At 55.2% G+C, this 25,044-nt stretch overlaps 1 protein-coding gene across 4 annotated transcripts; it reads left to right on the plus strand.

The window, feature by feature from the left end:
- The first annotated feature begins 6 nt into the window (after positions 1 to 6).
- On the plus strand, positions 7 to 21,983 carry CLPTM1L (CLPTM1 like). 4 transcript variants are annotated; one of them, XM_017849580.1, is made up of 17 exons: positions 7 to 219; positions 455 to 555; positions 3,288 to 3,477; positions 5,228 to 5,373; positions 6,219 to 6,297; positions 8,918 to 9,035; positions 9,701 to 9,795; positions 11,508 to 11,592; positions 13,108 to 13,211; positions 14,242 to 14,307; positions 15,244 to 15,294; positions 16,181 to 16,263; positions 16,910 to 16,944; positions 17,904 to 17,959; positions 18,044 to 18,088; positions 18,967 to 19,082; positions 21,286 to 21,983. In XM_017849580.1, the coding sequence occupies exons 1-17, from the start codon at positions 58 to 60 to the stop codon at positions 21,368 to 21,370; spliced, it is 1,617 nt and encodes a 538-aa protein (XP_017705069.1). In that variant the 5' UTR covers positions 7 to 57; the 3' UTR covers positions 21,371 to 21,983. The 4 variants fall into 4 exon arrangements, with proteins under 4 accessions (XP_017705069.1, XP_017705066.1, XP_017705067.1 ...); XM_017849579.1 differs by having other exon boundaries at positions 58 to 219; positions 5,225 to 5,373; XM_017849577.1 differs by having other exon boundaries at positions 5,225 to 5,373; positions 17,904 to 18,088.
- The last annotated feature ends 3,061 nt before the right edge of the window (positions 21,984 to 25,044 follow it).

The following is a 25,044-nucleotide window of genomic DNA, read 5'->3' on the forward strand; positions in this document are numbered from 1 at the left end:
GGGCGGAGCCCGCGGCTGAGAGGCGGGCGGGCCGGGGGCGCCGGGCGCGAGGCAGCCATGTGGAGCGGCCGCAGCTCCTTCACCAGCCTGGTGGTGGGCGTGTTCGTGGTCTACGTGGTGCACACCTGCTGGGTCATGTACGGCATCGTCTACACCCGCCCGTGCTCCGGCGACGCCAACTGCATCCAGCCCTACCTGGCGCGGCGGCCCAAGCTGCAGGTGAGCGTCCGCGAGGCTGGCGGCCGGGGGTCGGGCGGGTTGGGGTGGTGGCCACTCCTCCAGTCCCCAGACGCCGCTGTCGCGTCTTAGTTCGGAGCTGTGGCCGCGCGAGTCGAGATGGAACCTTTCCTAGTTCCCCAGTGGCCAGGTCTTCCGCCCTCCGACTGGCCGTGGGATGCGTGTGCGTCCTGCCAGGGCCTGGCCGGGCTGACTCTTGACGCCCCCTCCTTTCCAGCTGAGCGTATACACCACGACGAGGTCCCACCTGGGTGCTGAGAACAACATCGACCTGGTCTTGAATGTGGAAGACTTTGATGTGGAGTCCAAATTTGAAAGGTATGGTTGTAGGACAAAATGCCAGTGAAAGGGAAAACATTACTTGTGTTCAGATCGTTTAAAAGTTAGCTTTCTGTACCCAACGTGTTTACCTTAGAGGACTAGTCTTACCGAGTGTCTCGAAGTGGTAGAATATCGTAAGTGGAGGCCTATGCCTGGCCTGTAAACATTCAACCTGGAAGGTGACAGGTGATGAATGTCGTTTGGGAGGTAGCTCTCAGCAGAGTCTGATGGCAGTGGGACGTCCTGCAGCAGGGAGGCTCCGAAGGAGCAGGGGCCAGGCTTGGTGAACCAGTTGAGAGCGGACAGCTCTGTAGTTTCACTACCGGGCCGACTTGTCTTTTCCTGGTGGAAGTAGTTCGCTTAAGTTACTTGTGAAGGAAAAGGGATGGGGATGGAGGAAGCAATTTTGTAGAAAGTCATAATTAAGTGACATGTGACGTTAGAATAGATCAATGTCCAAATATGTAGAGTAACTTAAAAATTACGTCTAACATATGGCCTAATTTTTTTTAATTGAATAATGTTAACTATGATTTGCTTCTCACAAGTCGACCATTTCCCTTCATTGCCTGGGAGGTATCTGAGGAGAGAATAACGAAAGCTTGAGACTCTTGCTGGACTCCACGCCCTTGAGGCGGCCAGTCCCTGTAGGTAGCTGGAGGCACTGGCAAGGCGGTTTCTGCCTGGCCTCTTTGGGCCTGTGATCTCAAGCCAGTTGCTGCCCTCTCTCTGCCTCCATGAAATAGAGGCCAGAAGTGCTGGCCTGGTCACCAGTCGGTTGTAGCTGCCCACACCTTTCAAAAATGTTCAGGATTCATCTGCATTGGGTTTAATTTCCCAGACAGGAATACTACCTTTTCCATGCTGGGCCCTGGACCAGTTACCAAGGACAGCTAATGAGGTTTTCCATTTGACCTGGCACAGTGTCAGCCTGGAGGTAGCGGGGAGAATGAGCATTCTGACACAGCCCCACCTCAAGTGTCTCTGAGTGCACATTCCATCAGAGATACACAGCCCTGCACCCCCGCCTAAAGAGAGACACTTAAGATGTCCTGGTGGAGACGGATTCTTTCTTGGGTAGTGGGGAGCCATGGATGCCTTTGGTTTCTCATTAGAACTTTGGCCATAAGTTTTTTTTTTTTTTTTTTTTTTTGAGATGGAGTCTCGCTCTGTTGCCAGGCTGGAGTGCAGTGGCGCCATCTCTGCTCACTGCAACCTCTGGCCCCCGGGTTCAAGTGATTCTCCTGTCTCAGCCTCCAAAGTAACTGAGACTACAGGTGCCCTCCACCACGCCTGGCTAATTTTTGTATTTTTAGTAGAGACAGGTTCACCATGTTGACCAGGCTGGTCTCAAACTCCTGACCTTGTGATCCGCCTGCCTTGGCCTCCCAAAGTGCTGGGATTACAGGCGTGAGCCGCCGCATCTGGCCAACCATAAGATTTTTAAGGAGAGACTGGGCACAGTGACTCACGCCTATAATCCCAGCAGTTTGGGAGGCCGAGGCGGGAGGATCACTTGAGCCCAGCGGTTCGAGACCAGCCTAGGCAATGTGACAAAACCCCAGCTCTACAACAATTTTCGAAGTTAGCCGGGTGTGGTGGCACACACACCTGTAGTCCCAGCTACTCGAGGGACTGAGGCGGGAGGTCCCTTGAGCTCAGGAGGTTGAGGATGCAGTGAGCTATGATTGCACCCCCTGCAGTTTCAGCCTGGTGACAGCGAGACCTCGTCTCAAAAAAAAGACTTTTAGGCCGGGCGGGTGGATCACAAAGTCACAAGTTCAAGACCAGCCTGGCCAACATAGTGAAACCCCGTCTCTACTAAAAATACAAAAAATTAGCCGGGTGTGGTGGTGTGTGCCTTTATCCCAGCTACTTGGGAGGCGGAGGCAGGAGAATTGCGTGAACCTGGGAGGCGGAGTTTGCAGTGAGCCGAGATTGCGCCATTGCTCTTCAGCCAGGGTGACAGTGCAAGACTGTCTCAAAAAAAAAAAAAAAGACTTTTAAAGAGGAAGAAGAACTCATGTAACCATCAACAGGTGGCATGTGAGGTTTTCCATGGGGCTGTAGCATGGACGTCGGACTCTAGCGTGCAGGTGAAGAGCCAAGCGCCTGGTCCGAGGCCTACAGTTCTAGCAGCTCACCGGGCCTTTCCTCAGCTCGCACTGGAGGCCGCGCAGTCAGGGCAGACAGGCTTAAAAGTCAGTCCTTTGTGGCTGATCGTCTTTTTATCTTTAAAAATGCAACACCCAAAAAAACTACCCACATTAAATTTCTGAGACTCCAGTAGCAGGCATATGGAGCCCTCGCGGCTGCTGCCCTTCGTTTCAGAGTTCTGGGATTCAGTGTGTATGGTCAGCTGGTATCCTGGCCAGGCCCAGAAGCTGCTTTCCCCCTGGCTGCTTCAGCCCTGTAGCCTCAGGCGGGTCATTGACCTCTCAGCCTCCTGAGATGGAGGCAGGAAGTGCGGGCCCTTTTGCTTTCAGCTGTAGGCGCCCACACTTGTGCCGAGTTCTCAGGACACACACACCCAGGACTCGTAAAGCCCCAGGCAGGTGGGTTTCATTTTTGGTACTTCTGAGCTGAAATTAGAAGTTATTCAGCTCAGAATAACTAATTTCAGCTGAAATTAGAAGCTGAAATTATAAAGTTGTTTTATAAAAGTATTTGAATAGTTTCTAGAGACAGAATATAATATGTATGTAGTGCAAATGGTGGTTCTGTTTCAGGACAGTTAATGTTTCTGTACCAAAGAAAACGAGAAACAATGGGACGCTGTATGCCTACATCTTCCTCCATCATGCTGGGGTCCTGCCGTGGCACGACGGGAAGCAGGTGCACCTGGTCAGTCCTCTGACCACCTACATGGTCCCCAAGCCGGAAGAAATCAACCTGCTCACTGGGGAGTCTGATGCACAGGTGAGGTCTTCGTGGGTCACTGACAACAGGCTGTGCCGCGCCGTCAGAACGGATGTGTCTGTCTCCACACAGGCAGGCGATGTCTGGGGCTCCAGTGACTTTGTTGGGAGTAAAGCCATTGGAATGTTACTGGCATGCATTTCTGACTTTCAGCTGAGTCATATCCATGAGTTTGCAGACAAGTTTTATCTAAAATTAGGGACAGTTGAAGTGGTCGCTGGCATTCTTTATGCAGAGTCCCTCAGGGAGTGGGCCTTCTCAGCGTCTGGAGGCACCTGCTGCACTTGGTGGGATGGAGCGCTGGTCCTGCAGGGCTGTCCTGCAGCCTCGCACCAGGAGCTGGGCTCATTCTGCGTTCTGTGTAGGACTGGACTATTCCTAGATGTTTATTCTAAGAACGTAACTGGAGATGCTGGAAAAGGTAGAGGTACAAGTTGTAGTTTGTACATCTGTAGAAAGGTGTATGCACAAATAGAAACTGGAAGTCACTTAAGTGATCATGAACACAGGCCAAGGATAAAGCAAGGGAATTCTGATACCCACCTTTGTGTTGAGTGGAAAGTGAGATAATTTGCAAAACAAGGCTGGGCGCCGTGGCTCATGCCTGTCATCCCAGCACTTTGGGAAGCTGAGGTGGGTGGATCACCTGAAGTCAGGAGTTCGAGACTAGCCTAGCTAACATGGCGAACCCCGTCTCTACTAAAAATACAAAATTAGCTGGGCGTGGTGGCGTGTGCCTGTAATCCCAGCTACTCGGGAGGCTGAGGCGGGAGAATCGTTTGAACCCTTAAGGTGAGATGGCACCACTGCATTCCAGCCTGGGCGACTGAGGGAGACTCTGCCTCAGAAAAAAAATCTACAAAACAAGAAAGATGGCAGCTTTCCAGGAAGAGGCTGTGAAATTGTTGCAGACAGAAAGAGAGGTGTCTCGGGGTTGGTGTGGTTTTGAAAGCCCTGCCAACACCTGCTCCTGCCTCTCCCCAGTTTGCATCTGTGTCTCCTCGGGAACAGCCCGCACCTGCCCCTCTCCATGTCCCCCTCATCCGGGGCCCGCATCTCCGCGCCAGTGTCCTGAAAAGTGGGTGGGGTGATGGGGACGAAGCATGTAGTGCAGGGAGCCTCCCTTCCAGGTAGCAAATGTGAGGAGGTGTGAAAAACCATTTGTAATGTAAATTATTGCTAAACTGTATCTTTAGGTAGGAAAAGGGTAAGATCATAGTGTTTCCTAGGATGTATCAGATCTGAAACGAGCTAAGATTTCCCTGTCAGTCAGTGTCCCTTTGAAGTTTAACTTCATTTAAGAGCCGTGCATAGTCCTCAGTGTGTCTCCTGCTTTAGGCAGCCCCACATGCTTAGTTTTAGAAGCCGACTCCCTCTCAGTCTCCTTACAGCCACCGGGCTGTGTGAGCTCTGGACTTGCACAGTCTTCTGCCAAGCTCAGGGGGCTCTCACCCTCTCAACTTCTGAGAAGTGGGCCCACTTAGTTGAGAACCCCAAAGAAGGAATTGGTGAGATCCGTGACCACATGTTGCAAAGCAGCACCCCCTGGCTTCCATGTTGATAAGGATTGGGGGTGTTTGGTGAGAGTCTGGAGGAATTGGCAGCTGTGGGGCCACTGTGCCCTCTCTGCTGGGCTCTCCCCCAGTTGTGCCCGTGCATGGCTGTCTGTTCATGGGTTAGGATGCTGACCCTGCTGTCCCAGGCACGGTTTTCTGTCCTAGCATTGGCCTCTGTTTTCCTCACTTAGCAGCAGCTCGAGGCGGAGAAGAAGCCCACGAGCGCCCTGGATGAGCCAGTGTCCCACTGGAGACCGCGGCTGGCACTGAATGTGATGGCAGACAACTTTGTTTTTGACGGGTCTTCCCTGCCTGCCGATGTGCATCGGTACATGAAGATGTAAGTGGGGCCCCAGAGCTGGAGCGCCGGCGGGAGGGTGCTGGGATCGTGGCTGGCCAGAACCCACCAGCGGGCCACTCCTGCCTCCTGGAGTCCCTTCTGTGGCGAGGCACTCGCTGCCTGGGCCCCCCAGCTCTTCCCACTTCCTCGTTGAGGTTGTGCTGCTACTAGAGGGCTGGAAGGGAGAAGAAAGAGTTCAAGCTGGAGCATGCTGCCCTCTGCTCCCGGCTGGCGAAGGCTTCCATGGAGAGAAAATGGAAGGTGCTGACGGGAGTGTGTTGCTTTGCTGCCCCTGTGATTTTTTAACTTGGCTCATTTAGATTTACTTAAAAGTTAACCTTTAGATTATTAGTTTAGTATAACTTGTCATCAGTTAAATACAATTATTGGAATGTACGTATTTGGCCACCTGAGCTCACCCCGTGTCTCCCATGTGTTGGGGATCCCCCCCAACTCCCACACCACAGCTCCGTCTCCTAGGTGGCTGCAGGTGACTTGCCCTTCCAAGTGTAGCGGCCACATCCTGGGATTGCTCCATGTCCGTGCGCAGAGGGCCCTGGGCTCTGCTGTACAGCCTTGTCCCTGCAGTTCCCCCTAGTGGCCGTGGAGGCATTTTCCCACCTGTGGCCGTCACTTCGTGGGGAGTGGGTCTCAGAAGCGTGCATATGTTGTCAGGCTCTCTGATTCTGTTTGGGGAGGCTGTGCCCTGGGGTCATTGTGACTGAGAAGCAGCTGAGGGTGGTGTTGGGGGGACTTCTCTGGGGTAAACCCGGTGCCTGAATGTATTGATTCATTGAAAGGGAAAAACCTTGGACTGACTTTGGAAAGTTGTGGTTTAATCCCAGGATCCAGCTGGGGAAGACCGTGCATTACCTGCCCATCCTGTTCATCGACCAGCTCAGCAACCGTGTGAAGGACCTGATGGTGAGTGACGCCTCTGCCCACTGGTTGTGCAGCTGGCGAGACTGATCCCAAGACTGGCCTCGCAGCCCCAGCACCCTAATGGACAGGGCCATTGCTGACATGTAGCACGGAGCTTTTACCTGTGCTGGGAAGCACTGCCTTCGGGCGTGGGAGGGCTGTGACGGGGGGCGGCCCTGGTGGTGCGCTGGGTTTGCTGTTGGCTGGCTGCGGGGTCCTCCTGAGCCTCTGGATGGTCGCTGGTGAAAGGCCCCTGAAAGGAGCGCCGTGTAAAACCGCGTCTGCGTGCAAGCTCTGGTGTGCCATGTAGGTTAATTCAGAGTGTCCTGAGCAAACTCCTGCTTTCCCCGCCAGGGCTGGTCCTGCACAGGCGGCCAGAGGAGCGGGTGACAGCCTTCCTCAGCTCTGGGGGTGACCCCTGGCAAGGCAGAAGGCCTGTGCAGGAGGGAAGTGGCTGCTCTCTGGGCTCTGGCGCCATGTGGTTATGGGCAGTGACGACGCCTGCTCTCCCAGGGTTGCTTTGAGGGGAGATGAAATGTAGCCACCCTTCGGCCAGTGTCGAGACTCACAGAAGCAGTTAATATTTAATGTCCCTTGCTGCACATGCGGCACTGTGCTAAGCACTCTGTGAACCTTTCTGTGATTGTGCTGGGAGCTGTGGCGTCGTTTCACGGATGAGGTTATTTGGGGTTCAGAGGTGAAGACTCAGCTGGGGCCCTGCAGGATCACCGCTCTGCCTTGCCTCCCTGCAAGCTGTCGCTGTCACTCTGGACCACCCAGTAGGAGCCAGGCCACTTGACTTACGGCTTTCGGCAGCTCTGAGGCGGGCCCTTTCCCCATTTTTGTTGAGGAAACAGTCCTGGGGAGAGCAGGGAGCTTGCTGGGGTGCAGCTGGGAAATTGGGGTGTGGCCACCTGACTGCTTTGATCTCTGCCCAGGCCCTGCTGCCTCCTGCTGACTGTGGCTCTCAGAACTGTCGCTCTGTACAGCTGTTCCCTCAGACCCCTTGTGGTCCCTAACACTGCCTCCTTCACTTCTGGGGTCACTGATTGCTCCTATACAACCTGCAGACTGGGGGCCGGACAGGCAGTGACTGGTGAGCAGGTCTGGTGTTCCAGCCTCTCCCTAAACAGTTTCTCTGTCAGCCCCTGCAATTCCAGTGCCTTTCTCTGTTTGCTGGAGTTTGCTGGTGTGCTGCTGAGAAACCTCAGGACAGCAGGTTCTGCTAAAATGCCCCGTACGGAGTTGTGTGAGCTGTGGCACCAGCCCGTGGTCGCCTCTTATGAGGCCTCATGCCGCTGACTCCTTGTAGGCATTCAGAAGAAGGTGGAAGGGGCAGGCGGCTGCAGAAGGCTGCCCTGTGTGTGTGTCTGCAGATCTGTCTGTTAGAGGCCCAGGGCAGGCTTTGTGGCACAGCTGTGCCAGTGGTGGCCCGCCCTGCAGTAGTTATGGAGACACGTGCCGACAGCAGCTTCCCCGAATCCCGGCCTCTCATGTGCTGTGTCTCTGTTGCTGTGTCTCACTTGGGGCCAGATTTGAGAGGTGCTGTCTTAAGAGAGGAAGCAGGCAGCTGGGACGCAGCAGGCGCAGGAAGTCGGCACCTTCTGTGGCTGGGCCCGGCACTGCCAGATGGAGCAGGCAGTGACACCCTTCAGACACGCTTGGCAGCTCGAGGGGTGCCTGGAGGACACCATCCACATGCACTGATGCCACTTGGCTGCGTGGGGCGCCCTGACAGCTGCTTTTAGGGCAACCTGGCACCTGCTGGTTGTGGCTCTGACTCCACCACACTCTTGACACCAGCAGTGCCTGCCATGGCGGGTCAGGGCGTGAGGCAGGGCGGGTGGATTAGAGCACAGCCCTCGCTGGACGTTCCAGCATGTGGAGGGTGGCGCACACCGGGTGTGGTCACTGTGCATGTGCTGTAGGGTGTGGGCTTGCCCCTGTGAACCCGTTCCTTACCCTCCTACCTCGGTGCCCTGGGACCTGGCATTGCAGCCTGTGTGACATGGAGCCCGGCGGCCCTGCAGGACTAAGCTTATTGCCGTTTGAGGCCCACAGCAGGTCCCCACCCCACTGCCCGTGCTAGCTCTGCGTTCCAGAAGCCTTACTTGTTGTCCCCATGGCCACCGCCTGCCTCCGTGCTTTTAGGCATGAGGGCACTTTGCCCATGTGCTGCAGGGCTGGTGCGTGTCCCCGTGGCCTCAAACTCTTAGGACAAACCAGCGCTCTGCAGGACCAAGCTCAGCGCTGTATGCTGTCGGTGAAGATTCCTAGGCAGGATGTGGTGGCAAGCATCACTTCCAGGGAACCAGGACTTGTGCACTTGAAAATTGGAAGGTGGCACGTGCGAGCAGAACAGATCCAGGCAACTGCTAGCACTGCTGGACTCACAGGTCCTAAGTGGTGGTGGGAACCCATCACCTGTGCTGGGACACAGCACGCTGGGGCCTGGCCTGTGGTGACAGAAGGAGGGACCTCAGGAATGCCCTGCTGGTCCCCGTCATGTCTGACCTGGGGCCACACAGGGATGGGAAGGGGGATGGCAGGGTTGACGAGGGCTGCCAGGCAGCTGGGCGCAAGGGTGTGAGGCCAGGGCCCTCAGTGTGGCTGTCTTCATCAGGTCATAAACCGCTCCACCACCGAGCTGCCCCTTACCGTGTCCTACGACAAGGTCTCGCTGGGACGGCTGCGCTTCTGGATCCACATGCAGGACGCCGTGTACTCCCTGCAGCAGTTCGGTACGTGCCGCACACGGCTGGCGTCGGGATGAGGCTGCCATGGAGCCCCCCGGGCGTCTGAGTGCAAATCCTGACACAGGCTGGGGCCTCCATGCCTCCTGCTGCAGATGCTCACACAGATGTTGAATCGGAGGCTCAGCAGCGCCTGCCTCACTTCTCTCCTTGGAGATGGCCTGGTTGATTGTCTGGAAATTGGCTTTATTAAGAACATAATATGTGAAATGCCATGATTTTGGTCAAATGAACCTTAACTCTGTTGACGAGATTTATTTATTTATTTATTTATTTATTTTTGAGACAGAGTCTCACTCTGTTGCCCAGGCTGGAGTGCAGTTGCGCAATCTCTGCTTACTTCAGCCTCCACCGCCCAGATTCAAGCGATTCGCATGCCGCAGTCCCTCCAGTAGCTAGGATTTACAGGCGTGTGCCACCACGCCCGGCTAATTTTTGTATCTTTAGTAGAGATGGGGTTTCACCGTGTTGGCCAGGCTGGTCTCAAACTCCTGACTTCAAGTGATCCACCCACCTGAGACTCCCAAAGTGCTGGGATTACAGGCATGAGCCACTGTGCCCGGCCTAAATTTTTATATTGAAAACTGTATTTCTAATGTTAGGTAAGATTGATATTGCCTGTTTTATGTTGTGTGGTTTTTTTTCCTTGGCAGGGTTTTCAGAGAAAGATGCTGATGAAGTGAAAGGAATTTTTGTAGATACCAACTTGTACTTCCTGGCGCTGACCTTCTTTGTTGCAGCGTTCCATGTGAGTCGTCCGCCAGGAGGGCTTGCCACAGGCACTGGGGAGGCTCCCTGGGTCCCAGGCCTCCTGCAGGGGCCCTGGACCTGGGATTTGTGGGCGCCGTCCAGCCCTGTGGCCCTCAAGCGTCTGCTCCCATTGCTCAGCAGCCAGCACTCCTGACACTTGGTGACCATTGCCCCAGTGGGCAAGTTCTCCCAGTTCTGTAAAGGGAGGGACCATAGAGCTCCATCCACAGCCTTGGGGACTTGGGGACTTGAGCTGTGCTGTGCTGGCTTTGGGGGCGGTTTTGAGAAGGATCCAGAGTACTCTGAGCAGTGTCCACACCAGTGAGATGAGCAGGTGCAGGCATCTCACTCTCCCCTGTCCAGGCCCCGACCCCATGCATGCCCATGCAGAGGTGGGCAGCTTCTGGCAGAAAGTACTTGTACAAATTCTAACACACTGATTTTTAAATGTAAAAAGTCCTGTGTGTATACAGTAGTCCCCCTTTATCCTCATCCGGTGTGTATACAGTAGTCCCCCCCATCCTCATCCGGTGTGTATACAGCAGTCCCTTATCCTCATCTGGTGTGTATACAGTAGTCCCCCCTTATCCTCATCTGGTGTGTATACACTAGTCCCCCCTTATTCTCATCCGGTATGTATACAGTAGTTCCCCCTTATCCTCATCTGGTGTGTATACAGTAGTCTGCCTTATCCAGTGTGTATACAGTAGGTCCCCCTTATCCTCATCCGGTGTGTTTACGGTAGTCTCCCCTTATCCTCAGGAGATAGGTTCAAAGACCCTCAGTGGATACCTGAAACCAAAACCTAGAAAGACTGGTTTTTCTTCTAAATATATATATTATATAATGCTTATGATAAAGTTCAGTTTATAAATGAAGCACAGTAAGAGATTACCAATAATAACTGGTAACAGAAACAGGACAGTACACTGTAATAAAGTAACATGGGTGTGGTCTCACTCTCAGAATATCTCATCGCACTGCTCTGTGGGTAACAGCGAACTATGGGTAAAGCAAGGCTACTGTGCTCTTTATTTTCGCCTGTGGAGTTGAGCTGCTAGAGGAGAGCCATCCTTGTGGCTGTTAGGCTGGCCTTTGGTAAGGCTAGAAGGGTGAGGAGGCACCCAGGAGTGCAGCTGGCACTGGTTCTGAGTGCCTGGGAGTTTGGCTGCCCATCAAGCTAAAACTTTCTAAAGCCACATTGGAGAATTAAATGATTTTTATTAAAAGGTCGATGTCTCTAAGGATGAGCTCATGCATGGTTAGGTTTTTTTAAGTTTTTTTTCTTTTGGAGATAGGTCTCACTATGTTGCGCAGGCTGGTCTCAAAACCCTGGGCTTAGGCAGTCCTCCGGCCTTGGCCTTGCAATAGCCAGGACCACAGGCATGGGCCACCACGCCCAGCCCCTGCATTTCTAGCACAGTTGAGAGGTAAGGCTGCCCGGAGTAGGCACAATCCGAGAGCAGGGTAGGGACGCCCAGCCAGCCCCACAGTCCAGGGAATCCAAAGCCTCCAGTTGCCTGTGGGCCTTTCCAGCAATTCAAGTCAAAGATAAGTGTTATTTCAGAATGGTCCCTGCAAAGCCTGCCTGGGCACTCTAGGTTCTGACAGGACATGGCAGGCCGGACGGTCACACAGGAGGCCTCTATCTCTGTCTCACAGGAGATAGAAACAGGAGATGTGAGTTGCTGTCATGTGTGTTCTCTTTAGCTTCTCTTTGATTTCCTGGCCTTTAAAAACGACATCAGTTTCTGGAAGAAGAAGAAGAGCATGATCGGCATGTCCACCAAGGCAGGTAGGCGCCCTGGACGTGGCCCTGCTCAGATCCTCTGCCCCGGGGATGCTCCCTGGAGCCTGCGGTTGAGGGCTGCCCGCCTCATTCCTGGCTGCAGACACAGCGCCGGGTGTGTGCTTGGCTCTTGAGAAGCCTCTGAGACCAGGCACTGTAAAACCCCGAGAGCCTTTGCGGCAATTGCAGTGGGACTGTTGGAGGCTGCGCAGCTCAGGGCCTAGCTGCAAACTGGTATGTGTGTGGTGTGACTGCCGGAGGCTGCATAGCTCAGGGCCTGGCTGTGGACTCTGGCGTGCATGGGGTTTGGGCCTGGGCTGTGGGGAGTGAGAAGCATGGACCTCTGGAGCCTTCCCGGCTGCTCACGGGCGCTGAACGGGGCTGGGGCCTCACATCCCCTGTCTTAGTTCCCTCGCCCTGTCCTCCCTCGGGTCTTCCTTCCCCAACCAGCGCAGGCCTGGGTATGTGGGGCCTCTCAGGTGATGGCAGTTGATAGGCCCATGGTGCTGTGCCCGGCAGCGACAGGGAGTGTGCAACTGTTAGGTGGGGTGGTCAGGGACCCCTGAGGCCAGGCAGCCCGGGCAGGAGGCCTGCCAAAATCTGGGACCAGTGTTCCTGGCCAGGAGTGCCTGCCATGGTTAGGGGGCCCAAGTGAGTGAGGGTCCTCCTGACCTTGCAGAGGTGGAGGTTGTTACAGTGGGGTGGGGAGCGGCAGTCTGGACGGGGCGAGGCGTTGGCGGTGTGAGGACGAGGAGTGGATGAGTCCTGTTGGTTAGGTGTGAGGAGTGTTTGGCTCCAGCGAGGGTTTGGCGGTGTGAGGACGAGGAGTCGGTGAGTCTTGTTGGTTAGGAGTGAGGAGTGTTCGGCTCCAGTATCAGAGACCCAAACACGTTGTTTTTCTCACATGGAAAAGATGCCCAAGCAGGTGGCCCTGGCTGCCTGGGGGCCCTGCCGCGCTCTGTGGTGGTGTCTCCTAACCCTAATGCCTTTCCCGGCGTCCCGGGTTGGGGTGGGCAGCAGACAGCGCTGTGGCCATGACCACTGTTTGTCATGTGGCTCCATGGATCTGCTTCCCCTGCCTGCCCTGGGGGTTTGCGGGAGGAGGTAGACATGTTGAATAAGCTGGAGTGGTTGTTAAGGTACAGGCTGGGGAGGAAACACGTCCAGACTTGAAAAGCCACGCGCTTATCACAGAACTAGCATAAGACCTGCCTGGAAGCAAAGCTGTGCTGGCTCCGTCATCCGACCTCTGCCCACGTTCCATGCTCGTTTGCAAGTGTGGCTCAGACACGTGTTTGTGGAGCTGGTGTGGGGCCGGCTGTTCAGTTCAGTAGCCTTCAAAACACTTTCCTGGCTGCTGAATACTTCCCTGTTCTTTTTGAACAGGGTAACATGGACTGGGGAGTACCTGAAGCTTCTTGGGCGTGGGGTTGGGATGGGGACTGGGGTATGTGTGCGACTTGGGGCACACAGGCGGGGTCTGGCCTGCACCCCCTCCCAGCCCGACCGTCCTGTCCCCAGTGCTCTGGCGCTGCTTCAGCACCGTAGTCATCTTCCTGTTCCTGCTGGACGAGCAGACGAGCCTGCTGGTGCTGGTCCCGGCGGGCGTTGGAGCCGCCATCGAGGTGAGTTCCAGGCAGTGACCTGAACTGTCTGAGGTCCATGGGCCTCCACGCACTCAGGAAAGGCTTTCAGCCCCAGCATGTGAGACCTTCCGTGGAAGCCTGCATGCTTGTTCCTGACGGCCTCAGTGTTCTGGAAGCTGTGGAATGGCAGGCAGCGGCTATAAAGGCTTTGAACACGTGGAGAGCAGGGAAGTGGGTGTTCTGATGGCGCCAGCTCCTGAGGCCCTGTCCACCAAGCAGAGTGTTTTTACGTGTTTGAGAAATCTCACCACGCGCAAAGCAGAGGCATAAACCGTGGGGCCTTGAGAGGCTCGTGCTGTGGCTGCAGAGCTGAGCACGGCGGCCAGGTGGGCAGTGACGGAAATCACTAGGTGCCCTGTGGTCCAGCCCTGGTTGTTCCGGAGCTCAGAAAAGCCAGCCAAAAGGGAGCCTCGTGGGGCAGGGCCAGCTTGGGAGCAAAACTTGAGGGGGATGATGGCCCCCGCCGTTGGTGGCCCATTTGTGGGTGGGAGCCTGCACGGCCGTCATGCCTGTTGAGGAGGAGCTGGATTAGATGGTGCTGGAGCACCACAGGCGGGGCCCTCCATAGGTACGAGTCACAGTGCCACGCCCGGCTCAGGCACCAGTCCTCTGTGAACAGTGCCTTCCAAGGATGCAGCCAGGTGGTGGTGGCTCTCAGAAGAGGGCCTGAAACAGGCTCCATGGCTGCCCAAGTGCCAGGCAGAAGGAGGTGGGGGCTAATTTGGGTGCAGGCAGGGTGGTTTAGAAAACCGCACTTGCATGCTGGTTTTGTCGTCTGCTGGTCGGTGGCTGTGCAGCCCACCTGACCAGGTACACCTGCCGGGTGTGGGTTAGAGGCCCAGGTCCGGCCCCCACCATTCTGCCCTGAGCAGTGGGAGGGACAGGAAGAGGACAGTGGGCTGGGCGGGGCCGTGGGCGGCAGGTCCTCCCCGTTACCGTCTGGGTCATTCATTCGGGGTCTTGTGGCCTTGGAAGATTAAAGGAGCTATTTCCTGATTTCTCCCCTCAGCTGTGGAAAGTGAAGAAGGCATTGAAGATGACTATTCTTTGGAGAGGTCTGATGCCCGAATTTCAGGTAGGATTTAACTGTAGTGGCTGAACCCCACGCCCTCTCTGAAGAGTGTGGTTTTGCCCCCTGCGCGCAGAGTAAAGTGGCCATCCGCGGATGAGTCACTGCGGGCCTCTGTCGGGAGCCTCTGTGGTGGAGGCAGCACTGGTTTCTGATTGCAGCCACTCTCTTTGCCTGAGGACTCCCCAGTCATGTACCCAGTTCTGACCCTCTTCAATGCAGATGGCAGCGCTTCTGGGCCTGAGCTGGCCTCTGGGAGAAAGGACGCTGGCTGGCCAGCGGGAGTGCTTCATTTTGGCACCTTGCCTAGAGCACGCTCCCGAGGCTGGTGCTGACTGGGGTCAGTACAGTCCTGGCAATCCCCAAGTGAGCAAGCCCCTGCCTCTTGTGGCTGCCCCAGTGCCTGGGTGCTCATGAGGCCCCTAGGCACATGAGGGCGGGGCAGAGCTGGAGTTGAATCGCAATGCCCACAGATGGACCTTGATTGAGGCAGGGCCCTCAGCAGTCACGGCTGAGATTTTCCATGCTGTGGGCAGAGGAAGGGCAGGAAGCCCAGCAGATGCAGCGCAGCCACTGTGTTCCAGCCTGGCCCCGTGACTCCTGGCCGGCTGGTTCAGAGCATTGTCGGCTGTGCCTGTGCCCTCTGCAGTGTTCTCACTGTGAAGCAGCGGCACTGAAAACCGAGCTCCCCAACGAGGAACAGCAATGAGGCCACGCTGTCCCCGCTCAGGCTTGCGGGACCCAGGGCCAGGGTGAGGTGGGAAGGGTCCATGCAGATCCCTGTCCTCTGGGTCCTCTCCTCGGCCGGTAGGGACCTGAGCGCCCTCTGTAGCGAGGCCTGGGTCAGCTCTGCAGCCATGTGTGACGCCCCTTAGTCACAGCTCACCTGTGCTCAGATCCTCCCTGAGTCTGTTAACATCCCTGTGTTGAATTTCACAACAGTTTGGCACTTACAGCGAATCTGAGAGGAAAACCGAGGAGTACGATACTCAGGTAAGTCACGTGTGGTTCAAGGCACGTGCATGCCGGGCACATCTCACACCCTCCACGACGGGGCTCTGGCTGTCACTGCTCAGTGCGGAGTCTCCTTGGAGCACGGGTCAGCCCGCCTTGAGCAGGGATCGCAAGAGTGAACACACAAAACCCAAATTTCTTACTGGGAAGGGTGGGGGCTTGCAGAGATGCTCATTCCCCAGTCCTTACAGGCACAGCCTGCCTGTGTCACCGTATAGTGGGGTATTTTCATCGTTTGTAAGTCACATTTGCCAGGCAGCTGACGCAGGCCTTTGTGTCTGCTGTGGTTGCTGGGAACGCACTTGCTGTCACCAAGGCCATAACGGCCTCGGCAGCACAGTGGCCTGGAGGATTGGCCCCAGAAGCACAGAGCATCACCTTTCCCCAGTGCTGTTGGGGGAGCTGGAAGTCTCAGTTCAAGTTAAAAGAACATTTCTGCACAGGAATGATTGTGGTTTGGTTTAATGTTCACCAGCTTGTATCTAACTTTCATGGAGTTGTAAAGCTGAAATCAATAGATACAGCTGGCAATGTAACTACATTACTTAGTAGACAGTTTTTTCAGGTGTCTTTCTATTATGTTTATTGATCTGTTGTGGGTTGGTTGGTTTTGACCAGCCCGAATTGATCTATTATTGTTAACTAGCGCCTGTAGTTATACCCGGGCTGTGGCGTGTGCGGTGCCTCCCAGTGCACGAAGCCCTACGTGCGCCCCTCACACCACCCGCCCCCTTTCAGAGCAGCCCTGCCGCCCTGAGTGCTGTAGCTCGTTCTGTCTGTCCCTGTCGTAGTGAGCTCCATGCAGTGCATTTACACAGGCCTGGCGTTTGGGCCTCTAACTGGAAGCTCCCTTTGTTCCCTGTAGGCCATGAAGTACTTGTCATACCTGCTGTACCCTCTCTGTGTCGGGGGTGCTGTCTATTCCCTCCTGAATATCAAGTATAAGAGGTAGGAAGCCACATACGCTTCACCTGCTGCGTCTTTCCCGAGAAAGCCATTTGGATGACTGAGCCAGAGCAGAGTGCGGCTGGAGGGCAAGCTAGGGGCCAGGGCACTTGGGCGAGTGCCTGGGAGGGATCCTGACCCTGTAGCTGCGCACAGTGCGCTCTGGGCCTCAGTGTCCCCCCCGGTAAGGTGTAGCTGAGAGGACTGACTCCGGCCACCAGGCTTCATGGGAAGCTTGGCCCTGAGCTGAGAGGGGTCCTGGAGCCCCTGGCCTCCGCTGTGTGGGTGGGATGCTGGCCCTGAGCCGAGAGGGGATGGAGCCCCCAGCCTCTGCTGCCCGAGCATGGTGCTGGCCCTGAGCCAAGAGGGGTCCTAGAGCCCCTGGCCTCTGCTGCCCGAGCAGGCTGCTGGCCCTGAGCTGAGAGGGGTCCCAGAGCCCCCGGCCTCTGCTGCCTGGGTGGGGGCGCTCAGCGCTGTCTCCAGCTTGAGAACCAGGCTCAGCACTGCTGCTCTTGGCTGCCCAGCTGCAGTGAGAACACCTGGGGGTTTTTTTTAGAGAATTTTTAATGAAAGAATTATTTTTCATCAATTTAATACAGATACTAAGCTATGCAAGAAATGGGACTTCTCCTTTTTTTTTCCATTTCAGCTGGTACTCCTGGTTAATCAACAGCTTTGTCAATGGTGAGTCCATGTGCTTCCCTACTTCAGTAATGGTATTTACAGCAGGCACCAATTTAATTGTTCTCACCCTGTAACCCAGTGTGGCAGGTGCCTCTGCGGTGTCCAGGGCTCCCCTGAGCCTGTGAGCAGATAAAGCCCCGCATAGCTTCACAACAGTGACTGGTTCTGAGAAACAGGTCCTTGTACAAGCGACAGGGAGTGCTTACACCAGATGCGGCAGCCACTCCACGCCAGGCTGTGTGGTGCAGCCGCCTGGTGTACGTGTGCGTTGCTAATCACAACAGCGTTGTGTGTGTGGTACAGGACTGTTGTCTGTTTTCTTCATGAAAACAAGTAAACTTAAGCATTAAAACAACATCATGTACGTCTGGTTCCTTAGAGCAAATGGAAGCACCAGGCTCTCCTGCCGATGCACGGTGGGGACCCCGCAGGGCCCTGTGCTCGGGGCCACATGTCCTGGGAGGCCCGCCCGCCCCCACCTGCCCCAGGTGGCACCTTCAGCTGCATGGGCTGCTGTGTCCATCCCCCCGCCCCACCAGACCAGCCCTGATCGCAGCTTTGTGGTCTCTTTGGGAAGTGGTCCCGTGAGCATTAAGGGCGAGGGCCTGTCTGGTGCAGAGCAGGTGGGACCCGCACTGCCGTCCTCCCCTGTGGGAGTCCCACCTTTGACCCCTGGGGCAGGACCCTGTGGGTCGGGAGGCCGTGTCCTCAGCCCCAGGGTGCTCCAGCGCCCTCACTCACTGGACCCCATGGGCAGCAGTTACACTGATTAATAAATAAAAGAGCTTTGCTCTCCAAAGTTGTCGTAGACTCTTGATGAACTTACCAGCCAGGAAGTTGCTTCACACAGTGACAGACTCTGAAGTTGTCTGGATAGCAGACCTTGTTTTCTGCCCGCTATGCACAGACGTGGCAGCCCGGCCCTCCACGCCTCGTGAGTGCTGTCTGTCTTTCTGCAGGGGTCTATGCCTTTGGCTTCCTCTTCATGCTGCCCCAGCTCTTTGTGAACTACAAGGTAAGGTGGTGTGTGCTGCCTGCGGCCCGGCCCCCATCTCCTGTGCTGCCGGCAGCTGACCTGTGCCTGTCTCTCGTGTTTCAGTTGAAGTCAGTGGCACATCTGCCCTGGAAGGCGTTCACCTACAAGGTGAGTGTGACAGTTGGCGAGGAGTCCCTTCTCACTGAGCAGAGCATGGTTCCATTTGCTCTAAGGAACCAGACTGAGCAGAGCATGAGTGAGGGCGTCTTCCAGCCAGCAGCATTACCAGGGCAATCTCTGCCCAGAGTGCATCTGCAGCCGTCCCTTTCACTGAAAAATATTAAGGTGGCTCCTTTAAAAACGGAAGAGCTGTAGAGAACTTCAGACCCTGAAAGACTGGGGTTCTCTCACTTGTCACAGATTTGGTTTTTTTTTTTAGTTTTTATGTTTCTTCTTAGGACGTGTGTCAAGACACAGACCCCTGTGGCCCAGTAACCGGTGCCTGGGGATAGTAGATTCAGGCCTCCCAGGCAGGAATGGAAGCTCCCATGGGCCGTGGCCATTCCCCGCGGGTAGAGCTGTGGAGGGCCCCTTGGCTCCGTGTGGGATTAGAAGTGCCTCAGCATTGCAGGCAGAGCTGAGTTAATGGGACGTGATTTGCACTTTACTGCAGTCAAGTACAAGCTCCCAGAGGAAAGGGCAATGCTCGGGCAGCTCTCCCCTTGGCTCTGTCTCGGGCAGCTCTGCCCTTGGCTCTCCCCTTGGCTCTGGTTTCAGGCCATTCTCTTTGGGTTCCCCAATGTGGGTGGGAGCCTGGGCGAGACCTGCAGTGTGTCGGGTGCCAGCGGCTGTGGGGAGCCCCTGAGGGAACAGAGCGTCGTGTCTCCACTTGCTGGCTTTCTGCTCTTTTCATTGTTGCTGTGAATAGTTCCAGTTAGTTAGTTCCAAGTATCTGCCAAAAGCCATTTGCTTGGTTAGGTTACCAGAAACAATAGGATTCCAGTCCCAGCAACTGGGGTTCACCTTCCTCCCGTGTGGCCCTGCAGGCTTTCAACACCTTCATTGATGACGTCTTTGCCTTCATCATCACCATGCCCACGTCTCACCGGCTGGCCTGCTTCCGGGACGACGTGGTGTTCCTGGTCTACCTGTACCAGCGGTGGTGAGTGCAGCTGTGCATGCTCAGCTCCTGGTCCGTCTCAGCAGCGTGGCGCTGCTGCTAAACGGGATGACGGCTTTCATAGCACCCTGCGCCTGTTTGTCCATTTGAGGGCAAAGATAATTTGCGGGTGGTGGTTTTTCCTGTCTTGCCTAAACTTGGGTTCCAGTTGCCCATGATACGACCTGGCAAGAAACTGTTGCAGCTCTGTCTCCTCATTGTGCTTTAGAAATGCTCGTTTCTATGTGAATTATTGATTAGCCACTGAAAGCAAATTTCTCTCCTTAAGCTATTTACTTATTCACAGTCATTGCTATTGAGCAGGACAGAGACTGTAGCACGACTAATCCATACTTGGCACTAGCCTCGAAGTGTCCAGCTGGCAGTCCTGGGGTCCAGGTCTCCAGCGTCGGGAACAGGCTCTGGGCCACTCTTAGGCTGTGTGTCCCTGCAAGGCAGAATGTTACTGGAGAGCTTGCTCACCTCAACATTGGCCACACCCCTTAAACCAGCCACCCGGGTTTCTGAAGACGACATTGTGTTGACCTCCCAGCTTGGCCTTCAGGTCGAAGGCTGATGGCTAAGGAAAAGGCTTTGTGGAATTTTCTAAATGCAGAGGCTCAGGCCCCACCCCGGCCTCAGAATTTTCTAAACGCAGAGTCTCAGGCCCTACCCCGGGCCTCCTGCTTCCCTCCAGGGCTGACATCTGCCCTCTCAGTCAGCAAGAGCTCCCTCCAGCTCTGCTGTGCCAGGGTAGGAGCCAGGGATCTGGGGCTCCCCTCAGGAGCGTTGTATCCGGACCACTGCAAGCACTGCCCTCACCTCCCGTCCTGGCCCCAGGACCTTGTCCAGGGGTGGAAGGAGTGTGTGTCACCCCCAAGGCCTGTTGCCAAGTGTCTCAGAGCCTCCTGGCTGTGTCCTTTCTCTGGCCCTCGAGGTCCCTCTTCCCATCTCCCCCCGCCCTGACCAGGAGGCCACCACTCATACACCATGGCTGTGACACTTTCCTGTGCCCTCCCCAGGCCATGGCCCCCCTCAAAGCCTGGGGCCATCCGACTAGTGCTGGAGAGAGGTCCTTTTCCCCCAGGTCGTCCTGGGGGGTCCTGCCTAGGTCTGGGCTGCCGGCCCTTGGGGAGCGCAGTGCTTCCGTCCCCGCCTGTCTCCGCACGCGGCCTCGTCCCCGCCTGTCTCCACACGCAGCCTCGCCAGGTGTTTCAGAGCCTCTGTCCCGGCCAGCGTGAGACTGGCATTGTTCGGCCTGTTTTAACTCTTTGTTCAGGTGCAGTTGGCACATCCACACAGTGGCGCGTGGCCGCCCTTGCCTAGCTCTCCAGGCCTGGCCGCCGGCTGCCCACCCACCCCCTTGCTGTCTCATGCAGCCCCTGCACTGGAGCTCCCGCTTGGGTCTCAGCAGGAAGGACTGTTTCCCTTTAAGCAACACTCACACAGGGCTTGGTTCCCGTCCCCCGTTCACCATTCTCAGATCCCCCAGTTGGCCTCCTGCCCCCTGCAGAGCATGGGGTTGTCCAAGCCATGGAGTCCCGGATGCTGCTGTGCCTGGCGTGGTTGTCACTCTTCAGGGTCCCATCTCAACCGTGAGCCCTTCAGGTGGCTCCCACGTCCTCGCAGGTAGCCCAGGGTGTGCCTGAAACTGTGCTACACTCGGGCTCTGTGTGTTTCTGGTTCCAGACCTGCCAACGGTGTTTGGCCAGGACCACAGGGACCTTGGTGGGCAGCAGGTCCATTTTTAAGCTGAAGCCCTCACGCCACAGCTTCCTCATCCATACCTAGGAGTGATGTTGGCAAGGCCTCTGGGGCTCTCAGGATCAAAGGTGGCGGCAGTGTCCTGCCAAGTGTTCACAGCTGAGGAGACGCGCTCCCTGAACATGGCAGTTCCTGTTGCGATCGCTCGGGTCTCCGTGATTCCACAGTTCCCAGAAGGCAGCCAGTGCAGCCTCTGGGTCCTCCGTTTGGCCAAGCTTCCCTTTCCTTGAAAGCAGTGCGCTGGCCTGGCCATGCCGAACAAAACACAACTCAGAAATCCCTCCTCAGCCCTCAGCAGTAAAACTTCTGAGGATTAGACTTTTTAGTTAATTTGCTCACTGTGGCCGCTCACTGGAAAATAAATCAAGGATGCCAAGTCCTCCTCTTAGGAAAATAGCCCCTGCAGTGGGGTTTGCTGATGTGCTCATTTGTGTCGTTGTAGGCTTTATCCTGTGGATAAACGCAGAGTGAACGAGTTCGGGGAGTCCTATGAGGAGAAGGCCACGCGGGCGCCCCACACAGACTGAAGGCCTCCCGGGCTGCCGCTGGCCACGTGCGACTTGAATTGTCCATGAGTATTTTTGGAAGCCTTTGGTGGAATTCCCAGACATTGCATTTTCTGTGTTGCCAAAATCGCTTTGGACATTTCTCAGACATCTCCCAAGTCCCTCACATCAGATTTGGAGCTGGTGGTGCTCACGGTGCCCCCACATGTGAACGTTTGTCTTGGTCACAGAGCTGGGCGCTGCCAGTCACCTTGAGCTGTGGTGGCTCCCGGCACGCGAGTGTCCGGGGCTCGGCCATGTCCTCACACTGGCAGGTGCGGGAGCCCTCACAGGCAAGGGGGCTGTCGGAGTTCCATTTCAGGTGGTTTTCTAAGTGCTCCTTATGTGAATTTCAAACACATATGGAATTCATTCCGCGTGGACTCTGGGATCAAAGGCTCTTTCCTCGTTTGTTTGAGAGTTGGTTGTTTTAAAGCTTAATGTATGTTTCTATTTTAAAATAAATTTTCTGGCTGTGGCATTTTTCTTGACCTGGTATAATAAAAGTATTTCAGATATTTGAGTTTAACCCTTTTCCAGAAAGTAATACATAATATGGATTTATTTATGCATTAAAAGAGCAAATTTACAGAGCCCTTCCCAAGCCTTTGAGTCATGAGTGTTCTTACATACTTAGCATCTCAGTTATTTAAGACTAAATTATTGTACAGAGCCATGACCCGTCGGGTCAAGCCTATCTTGCCCTAGGTTGAGACAGAGAGGGAGAAATGGAATAGAAAGATGGGTAGAGAACTGCTGGACTCCGTGTGCAGTAAAGTTTCATGTTTGCTGAAGTTCTTGTGGGGTTTGTTCTCAGCCCACAGCAGCCTCCACCTCCCACGTTCACGTGATTGATGCTCCTGCCTCAGCCTCCTGAGTAGCTGGGACTACAGGTGTGCGCCACCACATCCAGCTTTTTTGTATTAATATTTTTAGTAGAGATGCGGTTTTGCCATGTTGGCCAGGCTGGTCTCAAACTCCTGAACTCAAGTGATCACTCACCTTAGCCTTTTGAAGTGCTGGGAGTACAGGCATGAGCCTCCCCACCTGGCCTCTAAATACGTAATCTTTTTTTATTCCTGGGCATTTCCTTGCTCTAAGTCTCCTTTGCCAATAGCAGCTTTCATCCTCGTGTGTTTCTGGAACAGGTGCCCCTGTCGTGGGCCTGGCTTCCTCATGGCTGAGGGGCTTCAGGAGCCCTGCTCAGAGCCCCAAGCCTGTTCCATGTGTCTCCACGTCAATGGATGAGACACGCCATTCCAGGATGCTCATTCAGGCTGAGAACCAAATCCAGATGCTCTCAGGCCATCCGCAGTTGGCAGTGAAGTTTCTGTACACTGTGCTTTCTTTCAGATCAGATAAGTCTTTTATAATTCAGGTGTAAACGTCACTCAGTTTGAGAGGAATGCACTGGGCTTTCAAGTTGTCATCTTTTAGTGTTACCCATTAAAATACGAAGATAGCAGATGAGTTGGCACACGAAAACAAATACGAATACACGGCCTATACCGCATTACTTAGTCGTGTGTTGTAAGTGGGGTCTGGAAGCGTGGCTGGGAGAGCGGGTGAACTGCTGGGCTTTATTAGATGTGCAGGTCCCATGGAAGGCACAGCACCTCAAGGGGCCTGGGGGGCACACAGGGGAGGCAGCTCCACAGGCAGGGCAGATAGTCGGGACCCTTGGGCAAGTCAGCGGTGGGGGAAAGACAGCAGGAGGCGTGAGGGGCTGCATTGGTGTGTGAGGGTCACGAGGTCACGGCCCTGCCCATCACAGGTGTGTTGGTCTGTGGGGAAGTTGAGGCATCAGGGAACAGGAAGTTGTAAACGTCTACAATGGACCTTACCCACACAGGCCGTGCCTTTGCCCACGGTGCCAGATTACTAGGGCGGGGTGTGGTGGAGGGTGTCCCTTCCACACCTGCGGTTTTCTTTGTCTTTGGGGGAGGGGAGCCTTGCTTTATAAAACACACAACTGGCTGTGTTCTGTAAGGCTGCACCTCGCGTCCTGTTGGCAGCAGCTAAGCACACAAACGGGAAAGGAGTATCGCCCAACTCCACCGATGAACCCAAAGTGCCTGGCTTTGCCTGGGGGATGCTGGCAAGGTCAGGTGTGGTTCCCAGCGTTTCTTCTGCCTCTTGGGGCACATCCCGCGGTGGATCGGCGCCTGCGGCCAGCTCCCGCAGAAATAGCGTCATCCAGCACTTGCATCAGCAGCCAAAGCCGGGCCTAACTGTCAGGGGCTCTGTGGACAGCTCTGCTGCTCTCGCTTTTCAGTTTCAGTATGAAAAATAGTCGCTACAAGAACTCATTTTTGCCGTAGCACCTGCTCTTCTATTTGGGCTGGTGTGCTGAGCAACGGAGCCTCATCAGCCTGACAGCAGAGTCAGCTTAACCTGAGTTTTCAGGAAGCACCGTGGGAGGGCTCCCAAAAGGGGCAGATGTCCGCTGTGCACTGTGTCTGCTTCTGTAGTCGGCCCTCCAGTGCCATTTTCTTTCCCCTGCAAAGGGCATTATGCGTAAACCAGCTGCTGGCGACTGTTAGTCTTGATCTGTGTAAACAGGAGCAAGTTGCAGATTGTTCCTTTGAAGACACCGCAAGTCACGTGTGTCAGTTACTCCTGAGAGGTTGCTAGGGCACTTGCCTCTCCATTTTTTAAGATAAGCAGAGGTTTAAAAAAAAAAGGAGTTTGGGGAATGAGGCCTTGCAAGTCCTTCCAGCTTCAGGATCAGCACTTGCTCTGACAGCCTTGACTTCCTGCCCTGTGGGCCGGCACTCCTGCAAATGCGCAGTGTTTCAAGAGAGGCCAGGACTGAGCCTCATGCCGATCCCATCTCATGGGAACCCTGAAGCGTCACTGCCCAACGGAGGCTCCAGCTGGTGACTTGAAACATGCTTAAAGGGTTTATCCTTCATCCCGATGAGATTAGTTCTGTTTTCCTCTTGGATTTCATTGATATTTCTTCATAACATCAAGGCCATGTCTTATGATTGATCATGAGGTGGGACTGAGAAATGTTCTAAGTACCTGTTGATTTTAGAATGTGTCAAAGCCCTCTAAACTGTTGCCAGCATCTGTGAAACTGGACTCACATGGCGAGGGCCCGGGGTCTCCCACGGTGGAACTGTAGTGTCCTGATCGCAGCTGGTGGGCTCCGTACCTGGGCGGGACAGGCTCAAAGCAGCCAGTGTCCAGAAGGAGCTTCTGTCTCTCCCCCTTGGCACTGGCCACTCATTTTATAGAATGGATTTTCTTTAGACCAGAGTTTATTAGAAAGCCCAGGAAAATGAGAACTCGTACCCCTGTGAAATACCTGCCACACATAGCCCTGTAGAAGCCAGTTTGATGGCTCTCAGGTGTTTGGCATCAAGATCAGTCTGTTGGCCTCAGCCTCGGTAAGCCCTGCAGGCCAGGGGTCTGGAGGAAGGATGGGGTGCAGCCAACGATAGGTGAGGCTATGGAACCCCGATGAAGGGGGCTGTGTTCAAGGAGTGATCCATGCGGAGGAGGGAAACCAGGAGGTGGTCTTGGCATACCACACTGTTTACCCCTTTCCTGAAGCAGGTACAGGACCCAAGGGGGCATGGCGCCCTGTGGCCCACCGTGCTTTCAGAGCAGCAGCCCCTGCAGAGACGCTGGTCCTGGAAAAGCCACCG

This window comes from Rhinopithecus bieti, unplaced genomic scaffold, assembly GCF_001698545.2.
Source record: "Rhinopithecus bieti isolate Rb0 unplaced genomic scaffold, ASM169854v2 scaffold_33330, whole genome shotgun sequence".
In the NCBI taxonomy this organism is placed as follows: domain Eukaryota; kingdom Metazoa; phylum Chordata; class Mammalia; order Primates; family Cercopithecidae; genus Rhinopithecus; species Rhinopithecus bieti.